Source organism: Salvelinus namaycush, chromosome 38 (assembly GCF_016432855.1).
Source record: "Salvelinus namaycush isolate Seneca chromosome 38, SaNama_1.0, whole genome shotgun sequence".
Taxonomy (NCBI): domain Eukaryota; kingdom Metazoa; phylum Chordata; class Actinopteri; order Salmoniformes; family Salmonidae; genus Salvelinus; species Salvelinus namaycush.
The window spans coordinates 11,793,445-11,820,534 of NC_052344.1; the positions used below are offsets into that span (position 1 = coordinate 11,793,445).

A 27,090-nucleotide genomic window follows, 5' to 3' on the forward strand; every position below is an offset into this window, starting at 1 on the left:
GGTCGGCTTCCACCATACTGGTCGGCTTCCACCATACTGGTCGGCTTCCACCATACTGGTCGGCTTCCACCATACTGGTAGGCTTCCACCATACTGGTCGGCTTCCACCATACTGGGCAGCTTCCACCATACTGGTAGGCTTCCACAATTCTGGTAGGCTTCCACCACACATTGGTGGAAAAAGTACCCAAATGCCATACTTGAGTAAAAGTAAAGATACCTTAATAGAAAATTACTCAAGTAAAAGTAACCCAGTAAATGTCTACTTGAGTAAAAATCTAAAAGTATTTGGTTTAATATATGCTTAAGTATCAGAAGTAAATGTAATTGCTAAAATATACTTAAGTTTTAAAAGTAAAAGTATAAAGCATATACCATCTTATATTAAGCCAGACAGACGGCACCATTTTTCTTATATTAAGCCAGACAGCACCATTTTATTTAGTTTTTTTAATTTAAGGACAGCCAGGGGTACACTCCAACATTCAAACACCATTTACAAATGAAGCATGTGTGTTGAGTGTGTCCACCAGATCAGAGGCAGTAGGAATGACCAGGGATGTTCTGTTGATAAGTGTGTGAATTTGACTATTTTCCTGTCCTGCTAAGCATTCAAAATGTAACGAGTACTTTTGGATGTCAAGGAAAATGTATGGAGTAAAAAGTACAATATTTTCTTAAGGAATGTAGTAAAGTAAAAGTAAAAGTAGTCAAACATATAAATAGTAAAGTAAAGTACAGAACCCCCAAAAACTACTTCAGTAGTACGTATTTTTACTTAAGTACTTTACACCACAGCCACCATACTGCTTTCACCTTTACTGTTTTCAGAGAAGAGACAAAGGGCTGAGACTTCTTTATCATTTGCATTCAGATGCAAATAGGTACAGTATTCTGGATATAGAGCAGCTGCAAATAGGTACAGTATTCTGGATATAGTGCAGCTGCAAATAGGTACAGTATTCTGGATATAGTGCAGCTGCAAATAGGTACAGTATTCTGGATATAGAGCAGCTGCAAATAGGTACAGTATTCTGGATATAGTGCAGCTGCAAATAGGTACAGTATTCTGGATATAGAGCAGCTGCAAATAGGTACAGTATTCTGGATATAGAGCAGCTGCAAATAGGTACAGTATTCTGGATATAGAGCAGCTGCAAATAGGTACAGTATTCTGGATATAGTGCAGCTGTTTAGTTTAGAAGTACAGCACACACATCCAGTAACTTGCAAGTGCAGTGTCCAAAAGGAGTAAACCGATGAAAGAATGTCGAAAGCCCCCGTTTAAAGCGTTAAAATTAGCATTCAAAAGTGTGCGGGTATCTACCGTAGCCTTCGTTCATACTATGTATATACCAGTGCGTGTAGGTGCATTGTAAAGAACTCACAAGGACCATTAGAGCATTACAGAACACATCGCTGTTTTTATTAAAGCCTTGACTGGCAATAATACTGAAAAAAGGGAACTCAGAACAGACGGTGCATGGCAAGCCCACGGCCTCTCTTTTTTTGTTTCCTTTGTTTATTTGTCATTTTTCTTCTTTTTGTTGTAAGAGTACATCAACTCCTGCTTTTATTGTAGCATGAATAACATCAATAAAAGAGAAAAAGAAATATACAACTTATATTACACTGTGTTATGAACAAAATATAAATCTATAACTCTATGTTATATGTACATAATTATCTTTCTCCATTTGTCAAGTTGGTTAGATACGTGTTTCTTTTTTGACTAACTCTGACTTTGTTTTGAGCCCCACTCGTGACGTTTGATTGTCTTCATTATTATTCTCATCATCTTCATCAGGATCATGGTCATCATCGTCGCTGTGTCACCCAACATCACTAGGGCCTATCATCCTGTCAACCTGCTCGTGAAAAACGTTGGACTCTATTCATTAGTATAACTAGAGCCCAATGTTTGTCCTGGTCCGGACAAACCCCCCCCCCCTTTTCCCCACACTGTCTAGCCTACTTATCTAACCTACAGCTTCCAGCCAGAATACAGGACAACCTTTCTTAGCATTAGGTCTCACCGTGGCCTGATTGTGAGGTTGTCTATATGGCCACGTATGATTGACTGTGAGGCTCACTATCTGGCAATAGGCATGGTTGTGATTGATTGTGTAAGAGTAAACATCTACAGCAAGCATGACTGGGCTGGGTCACTATCTGGCAGCACACCTGTAGAGTGAGCGGACATGGCTAATGGCTAGGTCATAGTGTGGAGCTAAAACAAAGTAAAGTCCCCAGAGTTCTGGAGTCACATAGATATGGCAGGTCATCTTACTAAATGTCAGGTTATGCTGTAGAACATTGTTGGATAGGCAAAGTAAACACTGATTTTCCTATGGGTCACAAATGTGCGGTGTGTGTGTGTGTGTGTGTGTGTGTGTGTGTGTGTGTGTGTTCTGATCATGTCCTAATTTGATTTAAAAAAATGACATTTGCACAACTGTGTCTGCTAATAATTTGTGTGTGTCTGCTGTGTCTGTGTGTCTCTGTGTCAGCCAGCCTCAACAATGTTCCATGGCATCTCAGTGAAAATAGCAACCCTAGTAAACGGGAGTCTCGCTCCTTTTGTTCAGAGAAAACAGAATAGAATAGAATAATATAACCGTTTTCTTTTATCTTCATAAAAAGAAAGAAAGTAGAAACTTCACATTATACATTAACCATTACGAAGAAAAAAAATCACCTTCTTTTCTCTGACCACACAGAGTCCGAGTGCTTTTAGAAATGGGTTTGGACATAAAAGGGTTAAGTTGTCAAGTTGAGGGACGCAGATGGGGAGAGAGTTAGTGAATAGAAAGTCCAGTCTCCTTCACGAAGAGCGACAGCCGTTCGTTGGCTGCCGTCCGTGTCGCTCCACCTCCTCACACAGCTTCCATATAGGATTAATACTAAACAAACAGAACAAATAAAAACAGAAACCAAAAAATGCAAAATTACAAATAAAGTAAAAAGTAAAATGACAACATTAGATGTAAATACTCTAAACCAGCTAAATATAATAATGCTTCATTGACCGAAGAAGTTTCATATTGGTCATGATAAACCCAATAGAGGCCAAAATAAATTATACTGTACATAACTTACTAAAACTTAAAGAAACGCTGACCATCATTATAATTATTGTTAATAATATTATTACACTAGAGGCAGTTTGAATAAAAATAATAAAATACAGTATTCAAATACAAAGGAAACACTGACGTGCTGATATAACGATCAGCTCCTCCCAATAAGAACAGCAGAATGACGTGTTTTGGGGACACGGACGGGGACAGAGTAAGACACAGGGGGACATAGAGGGGAACTCTCAGAGAGAGGGACAGAACGGGGACAGACAGCAGATACTCAAAACTACCAGTAGAAGCCCGCAAGAACACACCAAACTTCTAGAACAAAATACACACCAACTTTCTGTGATATCAGTTGGGAGTATTATGAGAGGGTTTGGGTTGTGGGTAAGAGCTGTTGGCTTGTGGTGCTGGCTGGATCAGTTGGCAGCGGAGTAGAGTTGTTATGCGGTTTCGATTGGGGAACTGGGGCTTGGGGATGTGTGTGTGTGTGTGTGTGTGTGAGTGTACAAGAGAGCCATAGGGCTTTCTCTGTCTCTGTACACCAGGATACTGAAGTTCTGGGGGCTCACAGGGGAAACTCCAGTATTTCTGTTTGTCTTGGAAAGGGACAGAGTTCTGGGATCTAGTGCCTAGTGATGACTAAACCAGCTCACAGACTAAACACACACACACACAGCGAGCTTGCTGACACACACTCTCACACACATACAAGGGGGTGTTTCATATCTAAAATAAACCTTTCTTTGTACCTTCCAAAGACCCAAAGTCCTCATGATCAGAATAAAGGAAAGCCAAAGAAAAGGTAAAAGAACGAGAGTGTAAAAGGAGAGAAGAGGGTTGGTGGGAGATTGTCTCATCACACAGTACTGTCCAAGCCGGCCCATGATGAGAGACTGAGGTCCCCCCCACAGTCCCCTGAAGTGAGCCAGTCCTCAATGTCCAACACATGGCGGTGGCCCTGACTGGACTGTCCCATTTCTACTCTCATAAGGGGAGTCACACACACACACAGAGGGAGGATATCTGCTGACAGTACATTGTAGAGTTGAAGAAAGAAGAAGAATTCTAAATAAAAGTTTTGCTTTGACTTCTGTCAGGTGCTTTACAATGAAAAGGGAAACATTTCTATTTTGTATCTATTATTAAAACTGTAGCACAAAAACAACAAATCACATTCACAAGCCACTTGTTGGCACCGTGTACCTGAGTGAGAACATCATAGAACCAAGAAAAAAAAAAGCTGTTTTAAAAGTGTCTCTTTTATAAACAAACAGGTCGGCCATTTTAAAGTGTCTCTTTAATCAACTGACAGGCCTGCTGTTTTAAAAAAATGTCTCTTTGAAGTCAAACTGGTCTAAAAGGTTGTTTTTCGGTGTTTTCTCCTCATATAGTAGCTTACTCATGACATAATGTATATCTCATCTTGCCTCTATGGCATACACAGCAGTAATACTCTAGTATACCTTGTAGTACTTTGTTAGTACGCTGTAGTACTGTGTAGTACTCAGCAGAAGTCACGGCAATCAGCTCGTCTCCTCCTAGACTCCAGTCTGTGTAACAGTCAGTGTGAGTGACAGGTCCTGTGCTTGATTTGATTGGTCGGTTGCTGGTATCGGGATTCCAATGGGAGGGGCTTGGCTCTGAGGTCCCAGAGTCCTTGTTGGTTAAGGGGTAAAGGAGGGGCGAGGTTTGTGACATTGGATGTGATTGGATATAAGGGACGGATAGTCTCTCAGGATTGATGGACGGACAGGGTTGTTTCCAGCAAGAAGCTGGGTAACTGATTCTGATTGGCTCTGCGTCCAGATTATTGGTGGTTGTCGTTATCGCTTCCATAATCTCCCTCCTCGTCCTCATAATCAAAGTCGTCGTACGCATCACCATTGCTGTCGTCCAATCGCAGCTCCTCCTGTTTGACTCGGGTCTTGTCTCCCTTGAGGCTGGGGTGGTAGGGGGTCTGGAGGGGTGGGGCGGCGTGCTCGGGGCTGCTGGACAGTGAGGAGTGCTCCGAGGGCATCTGGGGGGAGGGCAAGCCTGCCATGGAGAGGGCACCTGGGTACACCACGCCCGCCGAGGACAAGGGCAGCTGGGCCTGTTGTCTGGAGAAAACCACAACACAACAGTTAATACAGTATAATAACACAATATAATGTAGAAACCTGGATGAATAAAACAAAATCAGATGCATTTATACAGCTCTTTTTACAGTCAACGCAACGTGTTTTATAGTAAACCCAGACCACAAAAACAAGTTACACAACAGTGAGGAAATACTTTATCCCACAGTCAGAAGTGTGTGTGTGTGTGTGTGTGTGGTTTTGGTTGGTTACTCACTCACCCCACAGTGAAGTACTGTCTCATCTCCTGCCGGCGGTTCCTCATAATGGCCTTGTACTCTCCAATCCTCAGCTTCTTCCCGTCCACCAGACAGGTTCGTTTGGGCCGGGGTTTGTACTTGTAGTCCGGGTACTTCTCCAGGTGCTGCTTGCTCAGCCTGGCCTGCTCCTCGTAGTACGGCTGCTTCTCCAGGTTAGTCATGGACTTCCAACGAGAACCTGGAGAGAGAGGGAGAGAGGGTGGGGGAGAGAGGGAGAGAGAGAGAGAGAGAGAGAGGGAGAGAGGGAGAGAGGGAGGGAAAGAGAGTTGAAAGCAGGTTAAGTGTTGTCCTCGTTCACTGTGCTCATCTCATCATTAGAGTTCAAAATGAGTACCTCACTCTTCCTGTTCACTTTAGTAACACACGCGTAGGTGCGCTAGCAGACACACACATACCAACACACATAAGCCTGTGATTGTATTTAAATACAATGTGCACAATATGTTCCACAGCCTCTTGCAGAAGGCCTACCCATTTCTAATCCACCAAAACACATCTTCTCCAATCTGGCTCTTTACAGTATATCTGGCTGCAGTGTATAAGCGTGCCTGTGTGTCTATCGTGCACTGGCCCCAGTGTGTGTGGTGTGGTGTGTGTGTATCTGGGCTGAATTTACACTCTGCTACTGCTGTATGTTAATGGGTAAAAGCTGTCTGTGCTGGCCTGGTTAGCTAGCACACTCCTCTCCCTTCCCTTCCCTGCTGGAATAGAAAACTCCTTCTGTTAACATTCGAGAGCAGGCCCTTATTAAAACCAGATTTCCCAGTGTTATAAAACGTTTAGGAGCTCTTTAAAATGTCACAGACTGGAGTGCTTGTTTAATGCATAATGAATTATATCATCATTGTTGAAGCTCTCCGTTCTCTCTCCAGAGCTAGTCATTAAGCTCTAGTTCCACAATACCGCTTCTTGTGAGGAACGTGGAACAGTGTGTGTGTCGTGTGTCGTGTGTGTGTGTGTGTGGATTGTGTAGCGTCTCTCTCCCAGCCTTAGACGTTGTGTGTCTCTGGGGACCCCGCCCTCTGTCTCAGTAGCGCTGCTAGCTAACTACACTACAGATGTTCATGCAACCAGAGATAAGGACAAAAGATGCTGTCAATCAGAGTGCTGCTGTCACAAAGAGAGACAGAGGTACGGTGTGCGATAGGGGCCACACAGAGCACAGTGACAATGACTGAGTACTGATGTGGTGTGGCTAGGGAAGAAGGGAGACGCACAGACAAATACACACACACAAGAATCAGGCAGGCAAGCATGCATACACACATGTACATAACTAAGTACATGGAGATGTAATTTCCATAGAGAGGATTTGAGGGGAAGAGGGCAGACAGATCGTGTATTCTTCCACACCTGAGGAACGCAGAGAGAGAGAGAGAGAGAGAGAGAGAGAGAGAGAGAGAGAGAGAGAGAGAGAGAGAGAAAAAAGCCTGGCCACAACACAAGGGATCAGCTCAATCAGGTTAACACGTATTCTCACACCTCTCTCTCTCTCTCTCCCATCTTCCACTCTCTCTCTATTCTTCCTTGAAAGGCAGGCACACTCCTTCTCTCCCCTTTCACACCCCTCTCTCCCTCCTCTCCCCGTCTGGAGGGGGTCTTAGTCTTACCGAGGATTTTGCTGATGTTGGAGTTGTGCATGTCGGGGAAAGCCTGGAGAATCTTCCTCCTCTCATCCTTTGCCCAGACCATGAAAGCATTCATGGGTCGTTTAATGTGCGGTTCGCTGTTGCCTCGGCCCCGGGCCTCACGGAACATCCTGGAATCAGACACACTGGGGCTGCCTGTGGGAGGGAGGGGGAGAGAGTGGATGTATACACATACATTAACACAATCCAACACACTTCTTCATATATGCATAGAGTCTTAGACACACACGCACACACACACACACACACACACACACACACACACACACACACACACACACACACACACACACACACACACACACACACACACACACACACACACACACACACACACACACACACACACACACACACACACCATCTGAGTCTCCACTCATGGTGAAGTCCATCATGGCGTGGTTGAACTTCTCTCTGTCCTCTGACTGCTGCTTCAGCTGGTGGCTCAGACTCTCCAGGGCTGCCTTGTCCTGGAGAGAGACAAACAGTCAGTCAAACAGTCAGTCAACATGAAAACCAATCAATCAATTCTCTATAGACAACCAATCAATCAATCAATTCTCTATAGACAACCAATCAATCAATCTTTGGACACATTAGACTGCCTAGTTCTCGGGGGGGAGAGAGACACAGGCGTCAATCAATCAACATGTTAGGTTAAGATATCAGTATTGATTAACACATGTAGCTACTGTATGTTGGATGTGTGTGCCAGAGGGTGTGTGTACCTGTGTTGTTAGGCTTGCTTAATGAGGGCAGAGGGCATAGTTAGTTGGCACTAAAGCATTGTGCTCTGGTCTTTAACCAACCTGTCTATGTGGCAGGGTGGAGACAAGAGGGGCAGAGGGCAAGACTGGCACTGAAACAGGTAACAGCTGACGTCATTATGGGAATGACATTGAGATTGTGTTTGTGTCCACCTGCTATGATTGGATGTGTGTGTGTGTGTGAGTATGACTGTGTATGTTATATCTCAGCAGCCACCTGCATGGTTATGCTGGATGTCTATCTCCCCCTCTCTCTGAGGCCCTTGGGGTCAATCCATTAGAGAGAGGCGCTACACACACACACACACACACACACACACACACACACACACACACACACACACACACACACACACACACACACACACACACACACACACACACACACACACACACACACACACACACACACACACACACACACCGTGAAGGGCCACACTGCACGACCCCCTGCGTATTTACAGACAATAAAAGGCTGATTGACTTTCCATTTACATGGCTAATGCAACCAGCTGAAACACCCCCCCCCCCCCCACACACACACACACACTCTTCCCCAACCCCAGAGCCTGCATTTACAGCTTAATTATACGATTAGAATCCATCCCAAAAGCCGTGCATCTTTAAAAACAACACTCCAGCCCTGGCCTAACCATTAGGAGATGACCCAGCCAGACTGGCACCAGCCTAATGAAATGCATGTCTCTGTTTTACAGCACTACAATTTAATTGTTCAGCAGAGATAATTCATCAGATTTGAATAAATATCATCGCTAAAGAGAGGGAACGAGCGGAGAAAGAGAGAGAGGGGGAGAGAGAGTGGAGACAGTGAGAAAGAGGGGGAACGAGCGGAGAAAGAGAGAGAGGGGGAGAGAGAGTGGAGACAGTGAGAAAGAGGGGGAACGAGCGGAGAAAGAGAGAGAGGGGGAGAGAGAGTGGAGACAGTGAGAAAGAGGGGGAACGAGCGGAGAAAGAGAGAGAGGGGAGAGAGAGTGGAGACAGTGAGAAAGAGGGGGAACGAGCGGAGAAAGAGAGAGAGGGGGAGAGAGAGTGGAGACAGTGAGAAAGAGGGGGAACGAGCGAGACAGACAGAGAGAGAGGGGGAGCGAGAGTGGAGACAGTGAGAAAGAGGGGGAACGAGCGAGACAGACAGAGAGAGAGGGGGAGCGAGAGTGTAGACAGTGAGAAAGAGAGAGAACAAGCGAGAGAAAGGGATTTGTCTGCGTGTAACTATGCTGCAGAGATGACTTGCGGTGAAACAAGTGACACCAGAAAACCCCGTGTCCCAGATAGTAAAACACAGCTAGTATTGATCAGTGTCTGTGTCACTGTATGTATGGAAAGTTCACTGCAACCTCAACGCCAATCAATCCCGAACCATTTATAGGGTTGAAGAATGGTTTATTGATATCAATAACCACTTAAGGTCCTACTGACTGAGGGTCTATGGGTAATAAAACCGATATCATTTCTAGGACATAACAACGGTAGAGAAAGACAGCATGACTGTGTTAGACCCAAAGCCTCTCTCTAAGTCAGAGTCGAGAATAAGTTGTTAGACAAACCAAAAGCAAAACTATTTATTGTAATCCATGTAATACAATCACATTAATAGGTGCTGTACTGTACAAGAACCTTCTAAAACTGACACCCAGACATCATGTGCTACAGAGGTAACCTTCAGTCATGAGTTATAGTATAGTAGTCAAGCTACACATTGGTCTATCCATGTGTTAGAAATCAACTGGTCATGGTTTGCTCTATTTGAAACGATTCAACTATAGACGACTGAGACTGAGAGGAGTGGAGGATTATTCTTCTAATGTTGTTCATCCAGCTTCATCCATCCACCCAGCAATCATCCAGCTTCATCCATCCACCCAGCAAACAGGACAATTATAACCCCAGAGGATTAGGGTTGAGCTGGACAGAGAGTAGTTGACGTTTCAGGTCCCTATGGAGCTATGGCTATAAAGGTTCACATTGAAAGTCAACTCTGAATAAATTACTTGCTTTAAATACCAAATTGTCCATTTTTGGTATGACTCTGTAAATGTGTGAAGAGAGAGAGAGAGAGAGCGAGAGAGAGAGAGAGAGAGAGAGAGAGAGAGCGAGAGAGAGAGAGAGAGAGAGAGAGAGAGAGAGAGAGAGAGAGAGAGAGAGCGAGAGAGAGAGAGAGAGAGAGAGAGAGAGAGAGACACAGAGAGAGAGGAGAGCTGTTGAATGTCAGCAGTGCAGATGCTCTTTAAGATCCAGTACGCTGCCGTGCTTGTGTGTGAGTGTGTGTGTGTGTGTGTGTGTGTGTGTGTGTGTATGTGCGCCTTTGTGTGTGTGCACCAGCTGACTCCCAGTGTGTTTAACAAATAACCACAATTTAGCCACGCTGCCGAGGAGCGGGCGCCGTCACTTCGTATTAGCGTCTCCTCGACGCTTCGCTAGCAGGCTCCCCGCTCCCTCCTCCTGCACCCCCCTTACCTCCCCCGCCACCTCCAGCCTCCCCAACACCCACTCTGCCCCCAGCACGCCTCACAGACACACACACACACACTCATTACCTCAGCCAAGGGTTTCTCTAGCTGAGTAATTTATCTTTACTGCTTTCATTACACAGCTTATTGACAATTATGACAGTTCCGACATATACAGACAAAATGTTGAATTACATTTGATCCTAATGTATCGTGTTATATCGTATTACAATATATTGCGTTGTAATGTGTTGTAATATATTTTATAAAGGTGATTTATACTAGAATATGACATTATATTACATCATATTACATGACATTGTAGGCTAATATAGTATATTGTGCATTGCAGTACTTTGTCGATTTTTTTTTAATGAAAATAAATGGTAAATTAGAAAACGATGTTATCTAGAGAGCATCGGGGGAGGCAGGGTTGGTAAAGTGCACGTGCTGGTTCAGTTGTTTTATTTATTTTGTTTTATTATTATATATTTTTTTAATCATAATGTAGCTACTTTTCTAGAGGGGTATTTGCTCCTAATTCTTAAATCTAATGTCATGGTACAGAGTTATCTCCTGTTAGTAGTATGAGGACAGAAGGCATGTGGTTGTGTTTAAAGGGATGTACTGACATATCTGACCTTGTCGGAGCGCCCGTTGTTGAGGCTGAGGTTGTTGACGGCGGCCACCTTGGCGTCCAACACCTGCTGTTCTCTCTTCAGCTGCTCCTTCATCTGCCTGGCCTCAGCGAAGGCCTTGGTCACAGCCTCATGGTCGTTCAGATAACCCCCGGAGGACAGAGATGACAGCAGGTCTGATGAGGATGAGAGACAGACAGAGAGAAGAGTATATGGTAATATTAGAGACTGGATGACAGGACAGGGATGACAGCAGGTCTGATGAGGATGAGAGACAGGCAGAGAGAAGAGTATATGGTAATATTAGAGACTGGATGACAGCAGGTCTGGAGAGACACACAGAAGAGCATGGTCTTATTAAAAACTCAATGAGGGGAAATATCAGGAATTAGTTTTATATATATATATATATGTATATATATATATTTCTGTGTATTTTAGTTTGAATTAAATAATATATTTTTAAAAAAAGAATAAAAATAGAATTGATTAGAACTGTGATTGTTGATTGTTCAACTGTAAATGGAAACTATGTCTCTGTTTGTCAGATTGCAGATTGCTCCAGCTCTTCTAGAGATCAACTATTTGGATGTAAATAGTCTCTAAGGCCATCCAGAATAAACACTGTCCTTAACCCCTGTGAGGTCAATACATGACCAGACACACAACCAGAAGACACACACACACACATGCAGTCGCACACCCACCCGGACACAGACTGACCAGTTGACTGCTAAGGCTGTGTGTGTGACTCAGTGTGTACCTCTCTCTTACCCTCCACTGAGAGCCAGAGACCTTCAGACCTTCAGATCACACGCACCCATACACATACAGACTGACAGACTGTCGAAACCCTGACATTTTAAGTCTGGATGTTATTTCCCGTGGTGAACGTCACTCCCACCCAGCGGCAGACAGAAACACACGTTGAACGGTAAACACAGTGTGCATCGGCATCCTGACAGACCATCTAAAAGCCCAATCCCTCAAATCTCAAATCTCAAATCTCCACCTCATTCAGATTTATTTAAAAGCTCCAGCAGTCCTCCTGAAAGGGGATACAGGCTTTTTGTTGCACAAATACACACACATGCATGCCCGCTCGCTCGCTCGCACACACACACACCTCCTTTCTACCTGCCTGTCCACACTCGCACATACACACATTCCCTCACTATCCATTTAGTCTTTTTCATCCAAAAGCTTATGGAATTCTTTGAAGAGTAGAAAAGCGCAGGCAGGCAGGCAGGCAGGCAGGCAGGCAGGCAGGCAGGCAGGCAGGCAGGCAGGCAGGCAGGCAGGCAGGCAGGCAGGCAGGCAGGCAGGCAGGCAGGCAGGCAGGCAGGCAGGCAGGCAGGCAGGCAGGCAGGCAGGCAGCATCCCGGAAGATTACTCCTATTAAACCCAAAAAGCCTGCTAATTTGCCCCTCCGGAAACATCTGCCCAACACATATCAAAGATGATTCTCTGCTTCTTTTCAGCGTTGTTATTTGCGTTATTGCAGCAGCTTAGCGGACGGAGCGGCAGCAGCATCTGCTGTGTGACTGTGAGAGGCGGGAGGTCGGAGGTCGGGATGAGGGAGGCCGTGCTATCGCTCTCTCTCCATCTCTGGGTTAGCTCTAACAAAGAGCTGCTCCAAGCTTATGGCCCTTTATCTGTCACTAATCCCTCCTGCTAATGCCATCTCAGGGCAGATTACGCTCTCAGATTTGTAATGACAGAGGAGTGAACTCTTACAGAAGTCATAACGGCAACATCGGATGCAGAGAGAGAGAGAGAGAGAGAGAGAGAGAGAGAGAGGCCGCTGGGGTGGGCTGGGATGGCTGGCTTGCTGGATGGTAGTGGGTTTTAATCTGGATTCAATGTGTGTGTGTGTGTGTGTGTGTGTGTGTGTGTGTGTGTGTGTGTGTGTGTGTGTGTGTGTGTGTGTGTGTGTGTGTGTGTGTGTGTGTGTGTGTGTGTGTGGATAGAAATAATGGATGTGAACGTGTGTGTGCGTATGAGCAGAGATGGACTGTGTCTGCGTTCTTCTCTCTTTTTATGTGTGTGTGTGAGTGTGTGTGTGCAGTGTGTGTGTGCAATGTGTGTATGTCCTTGAGTGTCTGATTGCCAACCTAGGCATGACCCAGATAGGAGGGCTGGGGACAACAGTAAGACCCAGCCAGAGCCCAAACCCTACCCTACCCTGCAGCCTCACTCTGCCCTGGCCTGGCACTAACGATTCAGAGTGGCCACACACACGCTGTTGAAATTAGAGAGTTACACAGAGTGGGTCTCAGCAGTAGAGGTCACAGACACTGACAGGCTTTCAGAGTTCAGTTCTCAGATCAGACTCTCTGAGACAGTCATTGAGGAGAGGTTGGATTGTGGGCGATAGACTGATAGAGGACAGATGCTGTGAGGAAACTGGACAGAGAGGAGCACGCACACATACCCCCCGCCCCAACACACACACACACACACACACACACACACACACACACACACACACACACACACACACACACACACACACACACACACACACACACACACACACACACACACACACACACACACACACACAGAATAATACATCCGTTGAAAGTCATAACTCCCTGTCTCTCTGTGTTTGACTGCAATAGCTAACAACATGAAGCTTCTTCTGACCTGGTAACACTAACAGGAACAGATGGAAACAGACTGTGTGCCGCGGCAGCAGACAGACACTCATTGTGATCTAAATGAAACGCCTCGACATCTTCCATCTGAAACTTTACAACCTAATCCATTTGTCAGAACAAAAAACATCTGGGACGTAAATCCACTAATCTGCTATTAAATCCTGCGATTTGTTGAAAAACACTGAGATTAGAAAGAATACAAGTTAGAAATGCCCAACTGCTGCGAGAGGAGGAAGAGTGTGTGCATTATAATGTATGTGTGTACTATAATAGCTGTGTGTGTGTGTGTTTGTGTGTGAGTTCTAACAGCCGTGTCGTGTGTTTATAATAGCCTTGCGGTGTGCGTGTGTGTGTGTGTGTGTGTCTGCAGTTATTGTGTTATTAATGCAGGTTGTTATGTGTGTATCGTTCTCTAATCTTATCTGTGATAAGTCCCGTCTGTCACACAGCTACTCTATTCATCTGAAAAACACACTCTCCTCTTCCATCACTCCATTTCCCCTCCTATCCTTCACACTCCTCCATCTCTCCACCTCATCCTCCTCCTTTCCCTACTCCTTCTCCTCCTCCTCCTCCTATTCAAACCCCCGCTTAACCATCCCTGCCTCTCTGACGCTAATAAATGCTTCACAATACAGGCATACACAATGGGAAAACATAGCCTGCACTAATTATAGCATATCATTTTTGTTTGTTTGTTTTGTTACTTTTACCCCTTTTTCGTGGTATCCAATTGGTAGTTACAGTCTTGTCTCATCACTGCAACTCCCGTACGGACTCGGGAGAGACGAAGGTCAAGAGCCATGCGTCCTCCGAAAAACAACCCAACCAAGCCGCACTGCTTGACACAATGCCCACTTAACCTGGAAGCCAGCCACACCAATGTGTTGGAGGAAACACCGTACACCTGGTGACCGCATCAGCGTGCACTGCGTCCGGCTCACCACAGGAGTCGCTAGTGCACGATGGGACAAGGATATCCCTGTCGGTCAAACCCTCCCCTAACCCGGACGATGCTGGGCCAATTGTGGGCCACCCTATGGGTCTCCCGGTCGCGGCTGGCTGCGACAGAGCCTGGACTCGAACCCAGAAACTCTAGTGGCACTGCTAGCACTGCGAATCAGTGTCTTAGACCACTGCGCCACTCGGGAGGCCTAATTACAGGTCAATGTAGTCAATTAACTATTATTGTAGCATGAATAAATTACTTAAAACACTACTTAATGGTGATGTGAGTGAAATAAATTACAGTAATGTGCATACATTAATTATATCACATTAATGTACATACTTAAAATATCTACTACTACTAATATTATTATTGTTAATGTTATTACTGTTATTATTATATTACTACCACTATTACTACTTATTCTATAATATATAATAATTATATATTTTTTCCTCCTCATCAATCTACACACAATACCCCATAATGACATCACAATACCCTATAATGACATCACAATACCCCATAATGACATCACAATACCCCATAATGACATCACAATACCCCATAATGTCATCACAATACCCCATAATGTCATCACAATAACCCATAATGACATCACAATACCCCATAATGACATCACAATACCCCATAATGATAAAGCTAAAACAGGTTTTTAGACATTTTAGATTTTTTTTTTTAAAGCCGGAAAAATCCCATTTACATAAGTATTACAGACTTGAGTCATCTTGGGTATGACGCTACAAGCTTGACACACCTGTATTTGAGGAGTTTCTCCCATTCGTCTCTGCAGATCCTCTAAAGCTCTGTCAGGTTGGATGGGGAGCGTCGCTGCAAAGCTAATTTCAGGTGTCTCCAGAGATGTTCGATTTGCTTTAAGTTCGGGCTCTGGCTGGGCCACTCAAGGACATTCAGAGACTTGTCCCAAAGCCACTCCTGAGTTGTCTTGGCTGTGTGCTTAGGGTCATTGTCCTGTTGGAAGGTGAACCTTCGCTCCAGTCTGAGGTCCTGAGCTCCCTGGAGCAGGTTTTCATCAAGGATCTCTCTGTACTTCGCTCCGTTTATCTTTCCCTCTATCCTGTCTAGTCTCCCAGTCCCTGCCGCTGCATAACATCCCCACAGATGATGCTGTCACCACCATGCTTCACCGTAGGGATGGTATTGGCCAGGTGATGAGCGGTGCCTGGTTTCCTCCAGACGTGATGCTTGGCATTCAGGCCAAAGAGTTCAATCTTGGTTTCATCAGACCAGAGAATCTTGTGTTCATGATCTAAGAGTCCAGTCCTTTAGGTGCCTTTTGGCTAACTCCAAACAGGCTGACAAGCCTTTTACTGAGGAGGGGGTTCCGTCTGGCTACTCTACTATTAAGGCCTGATTAGTGGAGTGCTGCAGAGATGGTTGTCCTTCTGGAAGGTTCTCCCATCTCCACAGAGGAACTCTGGCGCTCCCTGACCAAGGCCCTTCTCTCCCGATTGCTCAGTTTGGCCAGGCAGTCAGCTCTAGGAAGAGTCTTTGTGGTTCCAAATTTCTTCCATTTAAGAATGATGAAGGCCACTGTGTTCTTAGGGACCTTCAATGCTGCAGAATTGTTTTTGGTATCCTTCCCCAGATCTGTGCCTCGACACAATCCTGTCTCACAGCTCTAATTCCTTTAACCTCATGGATTGGCTCTGACATGCACTGTCAACTGTGGGACCTTATATAGACAGATGTGTGCCTTTCCAAATCATGTCCAATCAATTGAATTTACCACAGGGGGACTCCAATCAAGTTGTAGAAACATTTCAAGGATGATCAATGGAAACAGGATGCACCTGAGTTCAATTTTGAGTCTCATAGCAAAGGGTCTAAATACTTTAAAAAAAAGTATTTTAAGTATTTTTATACATTTGCAAAAATGTCCCAAAAATATATTGTTTGTAGATTGATGAGTTTTTTAAAAATATTTCATTAAAAAAAATCTGAAATGTGGAAAAAGTGAAGCGGTCTGAATACTTTCTGAATGCACTCTCTCTCTATATATACATGTGTGTTATGTTCAATTTGTGTATGCGTGGTGAGTGGGTGCAGTCCCTTACCTATGGAGCTGACCCTGGACGGTGGTCCTCCGATGCTGGAGGGGGCTGTGCTGTGTTTCATGGATCCGGTGCTATGGTGGCCCAGCTTCATGGTGGGGACCTGTGGGGAAGCGGGGGAGGTGGGTGACTTGCTCTCGCTTGCTGTCTTAGGCTTGGACGACAGGTTCAGGGGCTGAGCACCCTCGTCCTGCAAAATCAAAACACACCAGTTGTGGCCTAGTGGTCGCTGGGTGGGTTCAACCAATCACCGATGATCACCTCAGACGTTTGCCCAATCAGAAGGCTTGGATTGGATTCTACAGCAAGGCAGAGTGGACAAACATGTGTCCCATATGGCTCAAACCACAGGATGAGATGCCCAAACAAAGCTAAAATACGTACTGTATTCCCCATGCCATGGAAGAGAGTCATGCACATTCTCTGCCTCCTGAAAGAGGTACTGGACATGCAATGACTCAAGCTGAGAATAGATGCTCGTGAGTCGTGCACATGCCACACAGAAGAGGACATGCATCGCACACATAAAATATATTATCCACAGCACCCGACACATACTACGCTTCATAAGGACACCACAAGAGCCCCTGTCAGACACTGAACCTCTTCAAGGTCGACCCTTAAGCACAGCTGAGAGCTTTTACAATGGCTCATGAGAAAGTGGACGGAAAAAAACAAGAATATAGAAAAATGCTAGGTTTTGTTTTGTTGATTAAAAGGCAACATGTAAAGACTCTCAGAGAGATGTGACCTGTTGAGTTTCAGCAGTAGACCACTTAGTCGAAGACACAGCTGCACAGCCTCTCATCAAGTCTAGATGAGGAGTTTCACTTTCCCAAGTGCAGTATATTGGCAGACTTGAGGAAGACAACAGCAGTAGACAACAGTAGGAGCTTCAAGCGTCAAACCCAGGGTGGCTGTGTGTGTGTGTGTGTGTGTGTGTGTGTGTGTGTGTGTGTGTGTGTGTGTGTGTGTGTGTGTGTGTGTGTGTGTGTGTGTGTGTGTGTGTGTGTGTGTGTGTGCCATGTGGTAGCTACAGTATATCAATTCATTTCCATGTGGATCTCCACCCATGAAGGGTTATCACGTTAGTCACCGTGGCAAGATCACCCCTGCTGATGACATAATCCAATCAGAGGAAGTGGTCTGGTCACGTGACAGGAAGGAGAGAATTAGTTCACGGAGAGATGGCCAGATGTACGCAGCCACTGTGTCTGATTGAAACACAGCAATTAACACTCACACACAACAGGGGGTAAAGTATGCATGGTTAGCTAGGAATACATCTAGAACAGGGGTCGGTAACAAGCGGACCACTGGCCAAAACCGGGTCACATGTTGTTTTTTTGGGCCCCCCAACGGTTCTTTTTTGGGGGGGTGTTTTAGTTTTTGGTTAGAAAAGACTGTAAAATCACCAGGAATTCATCTTAAAATTATTTTAATGTAGGAAATCTGTTCCCAAGTATCCCCACAAATAAAAAGAGAGACATACAGTATGTGATTGTGTCTCAATGTAATCAAGTTATGAAATGATTATGTTATTTTCAAATACAATCTCTTTTTGGGCTTAATTGTGGTCATTTGCAGTGTACGATTGATTAGAATTACGTACCGGCCCCACAACCATCCCCTCAACAATAGTCTGCGGCTGAATCTAGTGGCCTACCCCTGACCTAGGATACGATTCATCCAGGAATCCACCAATCCTGTTTAGCTTCAGAGGCAAACCAGCGGAGAGATGCTGTGTAATGTGGCTGCTAATAGTGACTTTGTCTGATTATGAGCATTCCACAACTCAATTAAGACCTCTCTCTCGCTCGCTCTGTCTCTCTTTCTTTGTCTCTCTCTCTCGGTCTGCATGTATTGTAACAGGATTCCCCTCATTAGCGCTATCTGTGTGAAAGCAGGGAGAACCCCAAAGATGTCTTCACTAGGCTGGGAGACAATAGAGTCAACATTAGTAAGACCTGCTCACATGCTCTCACTATTGAATCGTGACCATATTATTGTACAGTGGGCTTTACTCACCTCTGAATGGGAGAAGAAGAGAGTCGTGCATATTTATTAAAGATAATGCCTCTGTCTCTCCTCTCCTCCCTTCCCAGTGCTCTGGGACTTTTGGTAAAGAGACAAATCCTTAGGTGGGAAGTTGCCAACATGGATAATACCAGTGTTTTGGGGGAATTAGTTGAGACTCAGACTCGATGTGTGTGTGCCTGCGCTAGGCATTGTTAAAGGAGCTTTAAACCTCAGGACAGAGAACCTGTGTGTGAGAGAGAGAGAGAGAGAGAGTGATAGATAGAGAGAGAGAGAGAGTGAGAGAGAGTGAGAGAGAGTGAGAGAGAGTGAGAGAGAGTGAGAGAGAATGAGAGAGAGTGAGAGAGAGTGAGAGAGAGATAGAGAGAGAGAGAGTGAGAGAGAGTGAGAGAGAGTGAGAGAGAGTGAGAGAGAGTGAGAGAGAGTGAGAGAGAGAGAGAGAGAGAGAGAGAGAGAGAGAGAGAGAGAGAGAGAGTGAGAGAGAGTGAGAGAGAGTGAGAGAGAGAGAGATAGAGGAAGAGAGAGGAAGAGAGAGGAAGAGAGAGAAAGAGAGAGAAAGAGAGAGAAAGAGAGAGAAAGAGAGAGAGAGAGAGACGTTCCAAAAAAGGTCCAGTCGCCTGGACCACAAATACAAATTCCACCTAGACACTGTTGTCCTAGTGCACACAAAAAACGATACATACCTTGGCCTAAACATCAGAGCCACAGGTAACCTCCACAAAGCTGTGAACAATCTGAGAGACAAGGCAAGAAGGGCATTCTATGCCATCAAAAGGAACATAAAATTCGACACTAATTAGGATCTGGCTAAAAATACTTGAATCAGTTACAGAACCCATTGCCCTTTATGGTTGTGAGGTCTGCTCACCAACCAAGAATTCACAAAATGGGACAAACACCAAATTGAGACTCTGCATGCAGAATTCTGCAAACATATCCTCCATGTACAACGTAGAACACCAAATAATGCATGCAGAGCAGAATTAGGTCGATACCCGCTAATGATCAAAATCCAGAAAAGAGACGTTAAATTCTACAACCACCTAAAAGGACGCGATTCCCAAACCTTCCATAACAAAGCCATCACCTACAGAGAGATGAACCTGGAGAAGAGTCCCCTAAGCAAGCTGGTCCTGGGTCTCTGTTCACAAACACAAACACACCCCACAGAGCCCCAGGACAGCAACACAATTAGACCCAACCAAATCATGACAAAACAAAAAGATAATTACTTGACACATTGGAACGAATTAACAAAAAAACTGAGCAAACTAGAATGCTATTTGGCCCTAAACAGAGAGTACACAGTGGCAGAATACCTGACCACTGTGACTGACCCAAACTTAAGGAAAGCTTTGACTATGTACAGACTCAGTGAGCATAGCCTTGCTATTGAGAAAGGCCAACATAGGCAGACCTGGCTCTCAAGAGAAGACAGGCTATGTGCACACTGCCAACAAAATGAGGTGGAAACTGAGCTGCACTTCCTAACCTCCTGCCACATGTATGACCATATTAGAGACACATATTTCCCTCAGATTACACAGATCCACAAAGAATTCAAAAACAAACCCGATTTTGATAAACTCCCATATCTACTGGGTGAAATACCACAGTGTGCCATCACAGCAGCAAGATTTGTGACCTGTTGCCACAAGAAAAGGTCAACCAGTGAAGAACAAACACCATTGTAAATACAACCCATATTTATGTTAATTTATTTTCCCTTTTGTACTTTAACCATTTGTCATTTCCCCAAATTTGAAACCCTTATTCAAGGTTTCAAAGACCTCTCTGATGAGAGTAGGCTACCAGTCCTGTTGGGGGAGGACGCAGCGAGCTGTGGGTTGGCAGCGCACTACATTGCTGCCTGCCATAAGTTGAGGGACAGTGTCTGACAGACCAATCAACCTGCACATGTACTCTACTGTATGTTTATTGTTATTGTTGAATGTATGGTTATTTTGACACTTGGTTATTGTTGTAACTGGTGTCCCGTTGATTCTCATTTTTATAGAGAGAGAGAGAGAGAGAGAGAGAGAGAGAGAGAGAGAGAGAGAGAGAGAGAGAGAGAGAGAGAGAGAGAGAGAGAGAGAGAGACAACTGCTGTGTGTGAGTGTCATCATCTATCCTCACCAGAACTAGTGTGTGTGTCATCATCTATCCTCACCAGGACTAGTGTGTGTGTGTCGTCATCTATCCTCACCAGGACTAGTGTGTGTGTCGTCATCTATCCTCACCAGGACTAGTGTGTGTGTGTCGTCATCTATCCTCACCAGGACTAGTGTGTGTGTCGTCATCTATCCTCACCAGGACTAGTGTGTGTGTCGTCATCTATCCTCACCAGGACTAGTGTGTGTCGTCATCTATCCTCACCAGGACTAGTGTGTGTGTGTCGTCATCTATCTTCACCAGGACTAGTGTGTGTGTGTCGTCATCTATCCTCACCAGGACTAGTGTGTGTGTGTCATCATCTATCCTCACCAGGACTAGTGTGTGTGTGTCATCATCTATCCTCACCAGGACTAGTGTGTGTCATCATCTATCCTCACCAGGACTAGTGTGTGTGTGTCGTCATCTATCTTCACCAGGACTAGTGTGTGTGTGTCGTCATCTATCTTCACCAGGACTAGTGTGTGTGTGTCGTCATCTATCCTCACCAGGACTAGTGTGTGTCGTCATCTATCTTCACCAGGACTAGTGTGTGTGTGTCGTCATCTATCTTCACCAGGACTAGTGTGTGTCATCATCTATCCTCACCAGGACTAGTGTGTGTGTGTCGTCATCTATCCTCACCAGGACAAGTGTGTGTCATCATCTATCCTCACCAGGACTAGTGTGTGTCATCATCTATCCTCACCAGGACTAGTGTGTGTGTGTTGTCATCCATCCTCACCAGGACTAGTGTGTGTGTGTCATCATCTATCTTCACCAGGACTAGTGTGTGTCGTCATCTATCCTCACCAGGACTAGTGTGTGTGTGTCGTCATCTATCCTCACCAGGACTAGTGTGTGTGTGTCGTCATCTATCCTCACCAGGACTAGTGTGTGTCGTCATCTATCTTCACCAGGACTAGTGTGTGTGTGTCGTCATCTATCTTCACCAGGACTAGTGTGTGTCGTCATCTATCCTCACCAGGACTAGTGTGTGTGTGTCGTCATCTATCTTCACCAGGACTAGTGTGTGTCGTCATCTATCCTCACCAGGACTAGTGTGTGTCATCATCTATCCTCACCAGGACTAGTGTGTGTGTGTCGTCATCTATCCTCACCAGGACTAGTGTGTGTGTGTCGTCATCTATCTTCACCAGGACTAGTGTGTGTGTGTCGTCATCTATCCTCACCAGGACTAGTGTGTGTGTGTCGTCATCTATCTTCACCAGGACTAGTGTGTGTGTGTCGTCATCTATCCTCACCAGGACTAGTGTGTGTGTGTCGTCATCTATCCTCACCAGGACTAGTGTGTGTGTGTCGTCATCTATCCTCACCAGGACTAGTGTGTGTCGTCATCTATCCTCACCAGGACTAGTGTGTGTGTGTCGTCATCTATCCTCACCAGGACTAGTGTGTGTGTGTCGTCATCTATCCTCACCAGGACTAGTGTGTGTCATCATCTATCCTCACCAGGACTAGTTTGTGTGTGTCGTCATCTATCTTCACCAGGACTAGTGTGTGTGTGTCGTCATCTATCCTCACCAGGACTAGTGTGTGTGTGTCGTCATCTATCCTCACCAGGACTAGTGTGTGTGTGTCGTCATCTATCTTCACCAGGACTAGTGTGTGTGTGTATGTGTGTGAAGTGCTGTGGCCATTCATCTATCACAGGCCTGTCTGCTCTATGGCTGGTCTGCCTCAGCTCACACCAAGCCAGGATCTCTGTGGTCACACACAGAACAGATTTACACCTCTCTAGCCCTGACTGTGCCCTGCAGGGTTGAGTGACAGTACAGTCACACTGTTAAATACACATGGTGGGGAGGCAGTGAGAGAGGAAAGGAGAGGCGAGGAGAGGTGAGGAGAGGTGAGGCGAGGCGAGTTGAAGTGAAGATAGGTGAGGAGAGGTGAGTTGAGGTGAGTTGAAGTGAGGAAAGGAGAGGCGAGAAGAGGAGAGGTGAGGTGAGGAGAGGTGAGGAGAAGTGAGGCGAGGCGAGTTGAAGTGAGGAAAGGTGAGGAGAGGTGAGGAGAGGTGAGGAGAGGTGAGGCGAGGCGAGTCGAAGTGAGGAGAGGTGAGGAGAGGTGAGTTGAAGTGAGGAAAGGAGAGGCGAGGAGAGGAGAGGAGAGGAGAGGAGAGGAGAGGAGAGGAGAGGAGAGGAGAGGAGAGGAGAGGCGAGACAGGTGAGGAGAGGATAAGTGAGGAGAGGAGAGTTGAAGTGAGGAGAGGTGAGGAGAGGTGAGGACAGCTGAGGGAGGACAGGAGAGGACAGTTAGGAGGAGTGAGGAGAGGTGAGGAGAGGTGAGGAGAGGAGAGGAGAGAATAGGAGAGGTGAGGTGAGGAGAGGTGAGGAGAGGAGAGGTGAGGTGAGGAAAGGTGAGGAGAGGTGAGTACAGGTGAGGAGAGGATAAGTGAGGAGAGGAGAGGAGAGTTGAAGTGAGGAGAGGTGAGGACAGGTGAGGAGAGGACAGGAGAGGAGAGTTAGGAGGAGTGATGAGAGGTGAGGAGAAGAGAGGAGAGGTGAGGAGAGGAGAGATGAAGAGAGGTGAGTAGAGATGAGGAGAGCTGAGGTGAGGAGAGGTGAGGTGAGAAGAGGAGAGAAGAGGAGAGATGAGGAGAGGTGAGGAGAGAAGAGGAGAGATGAAGAGAGGTGAGGAGAGGGGAGAAGAGGAGAGGTGAAGAGAGGTGAGGAGAGATGAGGAGAGGTGAAGAGAGGTGAGAAGAGGGGAGAAGAGGAGAGGTGAAGAGAGGTGAGGAGAGATGAGGAGAGGTGAAGAGAGGTGAAGAGAGGAGAGGTGGGGAGAGGTGAGGAGAGCTGAGGTGAGGAGAGGTGAGGTGAGAAGAGGAGAGAAGAGGAGAGATGAGGAGAGGTGAGGAGAGAAGAGGAGAGATGAAGAGAGGTGAGGAGAGGGGAGAAGAGGAAAGGTGAAGAGAGGTGAGGAGAGATGAGGAGAGGTGAAGAGAGGTGAAGAGAGGAGAGGTGGGGAGAGGCGAGACAGGTGAGGAGAGGATAAGTGAGGAGAGGAGAGTTGAAGTGAGGAGAGGTGAGGAGAGGTGAGGACAGCTGAGGGAGGACAGGAGAGGACAGTTAGGAGGAGTGAGGAGAGGTGAGGAGAGGTGAGGAGAGGAGAGGAGAGAATAGGAGAGGTGAGGTGAGGAGAGGTGAGGAGAGGAGAGGTGAGGTGAGGAAAGGTGAGGAGAGGTGAGTACAGGTGAGGAGAGGATAAGTGAGGAGAGGAGAGGAGAGTTGAAGTGAGGAGAGGTGAGGACAGGTGAGGAGAGGACAGGAGAGGAGAGTTAGGAGGAGTGATGAGAGGTGAGGAGAAGAGAGGAGAGGTGAGGAGAGGAGAGATGAAGAGAGGTGAGTAGAGATGAGGAGAGCTGAGGTGAGGAGAGGTGAGGTGAGAAGAGGAGAGAAGAGGAGAGATGAGGAGAGGTGAGGAGAGAAGAGGAGAGATGAAGAGAGGTGAGGAGAGGGGAGAAGAGGAGAGGTGAAGAGAGGTGAGGAGAGATGAGGAGAGGTGAAGAGAGGTGAGAAGAGGGGAGAAGAGGAGAGGTGAAGAGAGGTGAGGAGAGATGAGGAGAGGTGAAGAGAGGTGAAGAGAGGAGAGGTGGGGAGAGGTGAGGAGAGCTGAGGTGAGGAGAGGTGAGGTGAGAAGAGGAGAGAAGAGGAGAGATGAGGAGAGGTGAGGAGAGAAGAGGAGAGATGAAGAGAGGTGAGGAGAGGGGAGAAGAGGAGAGGTGAAGAGAGGTGAGGAGAGATGAGGAGAGGTGAGAAGAGGTGAGGTGAGGTGAGGTGAGGTGAGGTGAGGTGAGGTGAGGTGAGGTGAGGTGAGGAGAGATGAGATGAGAAGAGGAGAGAAGAGAAGAAGGGCTCATACAGCTGTACTTACAGGAGAAAGCTCCTGTCTCTCTAGTTCTAACCTGCTGACTGTCAGAATGAAGGAAGTGGAAACAACATCTCTGGTCATGTCTCTGTTTGAGGTGGTCAGTGCTTCTAATATCTGGTGGACACATTTTCTCTGGTTCCAGTGAGAGCCAGATGCAGACACAGTGTAGTGGACAGTAAGATAACAGCCGTTGTGGTCATGGCTTCTGTCACATGGACAGTCATTCATTCTAAATTCTAAAGCCAACTGTGGCTTCTGGGGAACTCACTTTAAGTCAGTGGCATTGTGTGTGTGTGTGTGTGTGTGTGTGTGTGTGTGTGTGTGTGTGTGTGTGTGTGTGTGTGTGTGTGTGTGTGTGTGTGTGTGTGTGTGTGTGTGTGTCTCTGTGTGTGTGTGTGTGTGTGTGTGTGTGTGTATGTGTGCGCGCATGCACGTGAGAGTGTATGTTGTTCCCAGCAGGCCACACCTGAGTAGCCGTGTGTCCCTGTACCTCCTCCCCCCAGGGTAAAAAGCACTTACGCAGTGCGCCTCAGTCCAAACAGCCAGCCAGCCAGTCAGCCAGTCAGCCAGCCTCTACACTTCCGCAAGAGCCTCTAAATGAACAGAGACGTGACAGACAAGACAGCATCTCTAAAATATACATGAAGGCCACCATCCTACCTCCTCCTCCTCCCATCAGAGAGAGAGAGAGAGAGAGAGACTAATGGGGTGTCAGCCAGTCGTAACTAAAGGCTGATAGAGTAAGAGAACGCAGGGATGAAAATAGGAGAACAGTGAGTCTGTGACAGACTGTGGTGGCCACAGCACTGAGTGGAAGTGGAACCAGTGAGAGGTCTAGCCATTTCCATGGTGACCTGGTGGGGGCAGTGCGTGTCCACTCCCCTGTCCTGCTGTCTGCCTGTCGGCCATTACGGCTGCCCTTCCCCCCTGCACGGACCACAGTCGCCTCCCCTCCCTGGCCACTCCATATATATGGTAATGAGACCGGAAGAGAGGCGTGTCAGAGTCAGAGCCACGGACGCCTGCCTGCGTTAGACATGGGGGCAGGTGAGGGGTCAGGGGGGCGTGGTAAGAGGCAGTGTGTTACTGTGTGTGAATGTGTGTGCCGGGAGGGAAGACAGTGTCAGCGGGGAATCGATAGACACTATCGCGGGGGTCACGAGCGCTGGGGTCAACCAAGGATGTTAATCAACACCATGGCCTCTTTCTGTCTGAGATTCCAACTCATCAGGGAGTAGAGGGGGGGAAGGAGAGATGGACAGAGCGAAGGAGAAAAAGAGGAAAGGAAGGACCGCTCCACTGTGGGGCCCCTGGGGGTCTGCTGAGGGGCCCCTTGGGGTCTGCTGAGGGGCTTTCACTGCGTCTTCAACACAGATATTCATGGAGGTAAGACTCCGCTTGGATGGACACAGACCCCCCACAGACCCCCATAGCCCTATGGTCAGGGAGTGTGGTCCACACACTCACACATGCCAACGGCCACATGGCTGACTGCCTCACACCTCCACTACAGAGCTGAGAGCGGGCCAGAGAAGATGTCTCCAGCAACGTTGGGTAAGTGGTTCAGACTTCAGAGAAGTTGTTTGGTAAGTTTCATCAGGAGAACGATTAGTACCAGCAGGTGACTGGTTGACAGCCTGCAGCTTTTGATGCAAAAAAAGAGCCTCGACCGAGCAGGAACACACACACATGCGTGAATGAATACCCCCGGGAAAAAACTCCAAAACACTCACACACACCCTCTCAGCTCTGTAGTACGTACCTTGGGTTTGGGCGGCGGGGTGCTGCGGCTCTTCTCTTGGTGTGTGTTGGTGGGAGAGTGGGTGTTCAGGTTGGTCTGGGACATACTGCTGTGTTTGGCCCCTGGAGACACCTGCATCGCTGCCAGCTGAGCTGCATACAGCTGCTATAGAGAGAGACGGGAGGGTCAGGGAGGGGGGGGGGGGGGGGCAGATAGAGGGGGAGAGAAACAAGAAACAAGAAAGGGACACATGAATAAATGAATTCTCTGAGCACACAAACAAACAGAAGATGCCAGCTAAACAGCCCTGAGTGGCTGATGGCCTGTTTGTGTGACAGAGAGAGAGAGAGGGACGCTGTCACTTCCCCTGCCACATGGCCCCGTGGGAACACACTAACAGCCTCCATCCCCGAGTGAGAGATGTCCCCTTCAGGTGCATCGTGGGAAGGAAACACTCAGAATCCTACAGGGTCACGCTGAGAGAGAGATAGAGAGAGAGAGAGAGAGAGAGAAAGTTGGGAATGTGTTCGCCAGACGGTACAAAACTCTGCTCTCTGCTACTGGTGTGTGCTTGCAT

The 27,090-nt window shown here is 46.7% G+C and overlaps 1 protein-coding gene across 2 annotated transcripts; it reads right to left on the bottom strand.

The window, feature by feature from the left end:
* Positions 1-1,402: 1,402 nt before the first annotated feature.
* On the bottom strand, positions 1,403-26,674 carry LOC120031761 (transcription factor SOX-5-like). 2 transcript variants are annotated; one of them, XR_005473764.1, is made up of 8 exons: positions 26,535-26,674; positions 16,697-16,883; positions 10,989-11,161; positions 7,474-7,582; positions 7,074-7,247; positions 5,425-5,641; positions 4,550-5,185; positions 1,403-2,903 (listed from the first exon to the last, which is right to left on the bottom strand). XR_005473764.1 is itself a non-coding variant. In XM_038977562.1 (7 exons), exons 1-7 carry the CDS (start codon positions 26,649-26,651, stop codon positions 4,894-4,896), a joined length of 1,269 nt encoding a protein of 422 aa, XP_038833490.1. In that variant the 5' UTR covers positions 26,652-26,674; the 3' UTR covers positions 1,403-4,893. The 2 variants fall into 2 exon arrangements, 1 of the variants encoding a protein (XP_038833490.1); XM_038977562.1 differs by having other exon boundaries at positions 1,403-5,185.
* Positions 26,675-27,090: the final 416 nt, after the last annotated feature.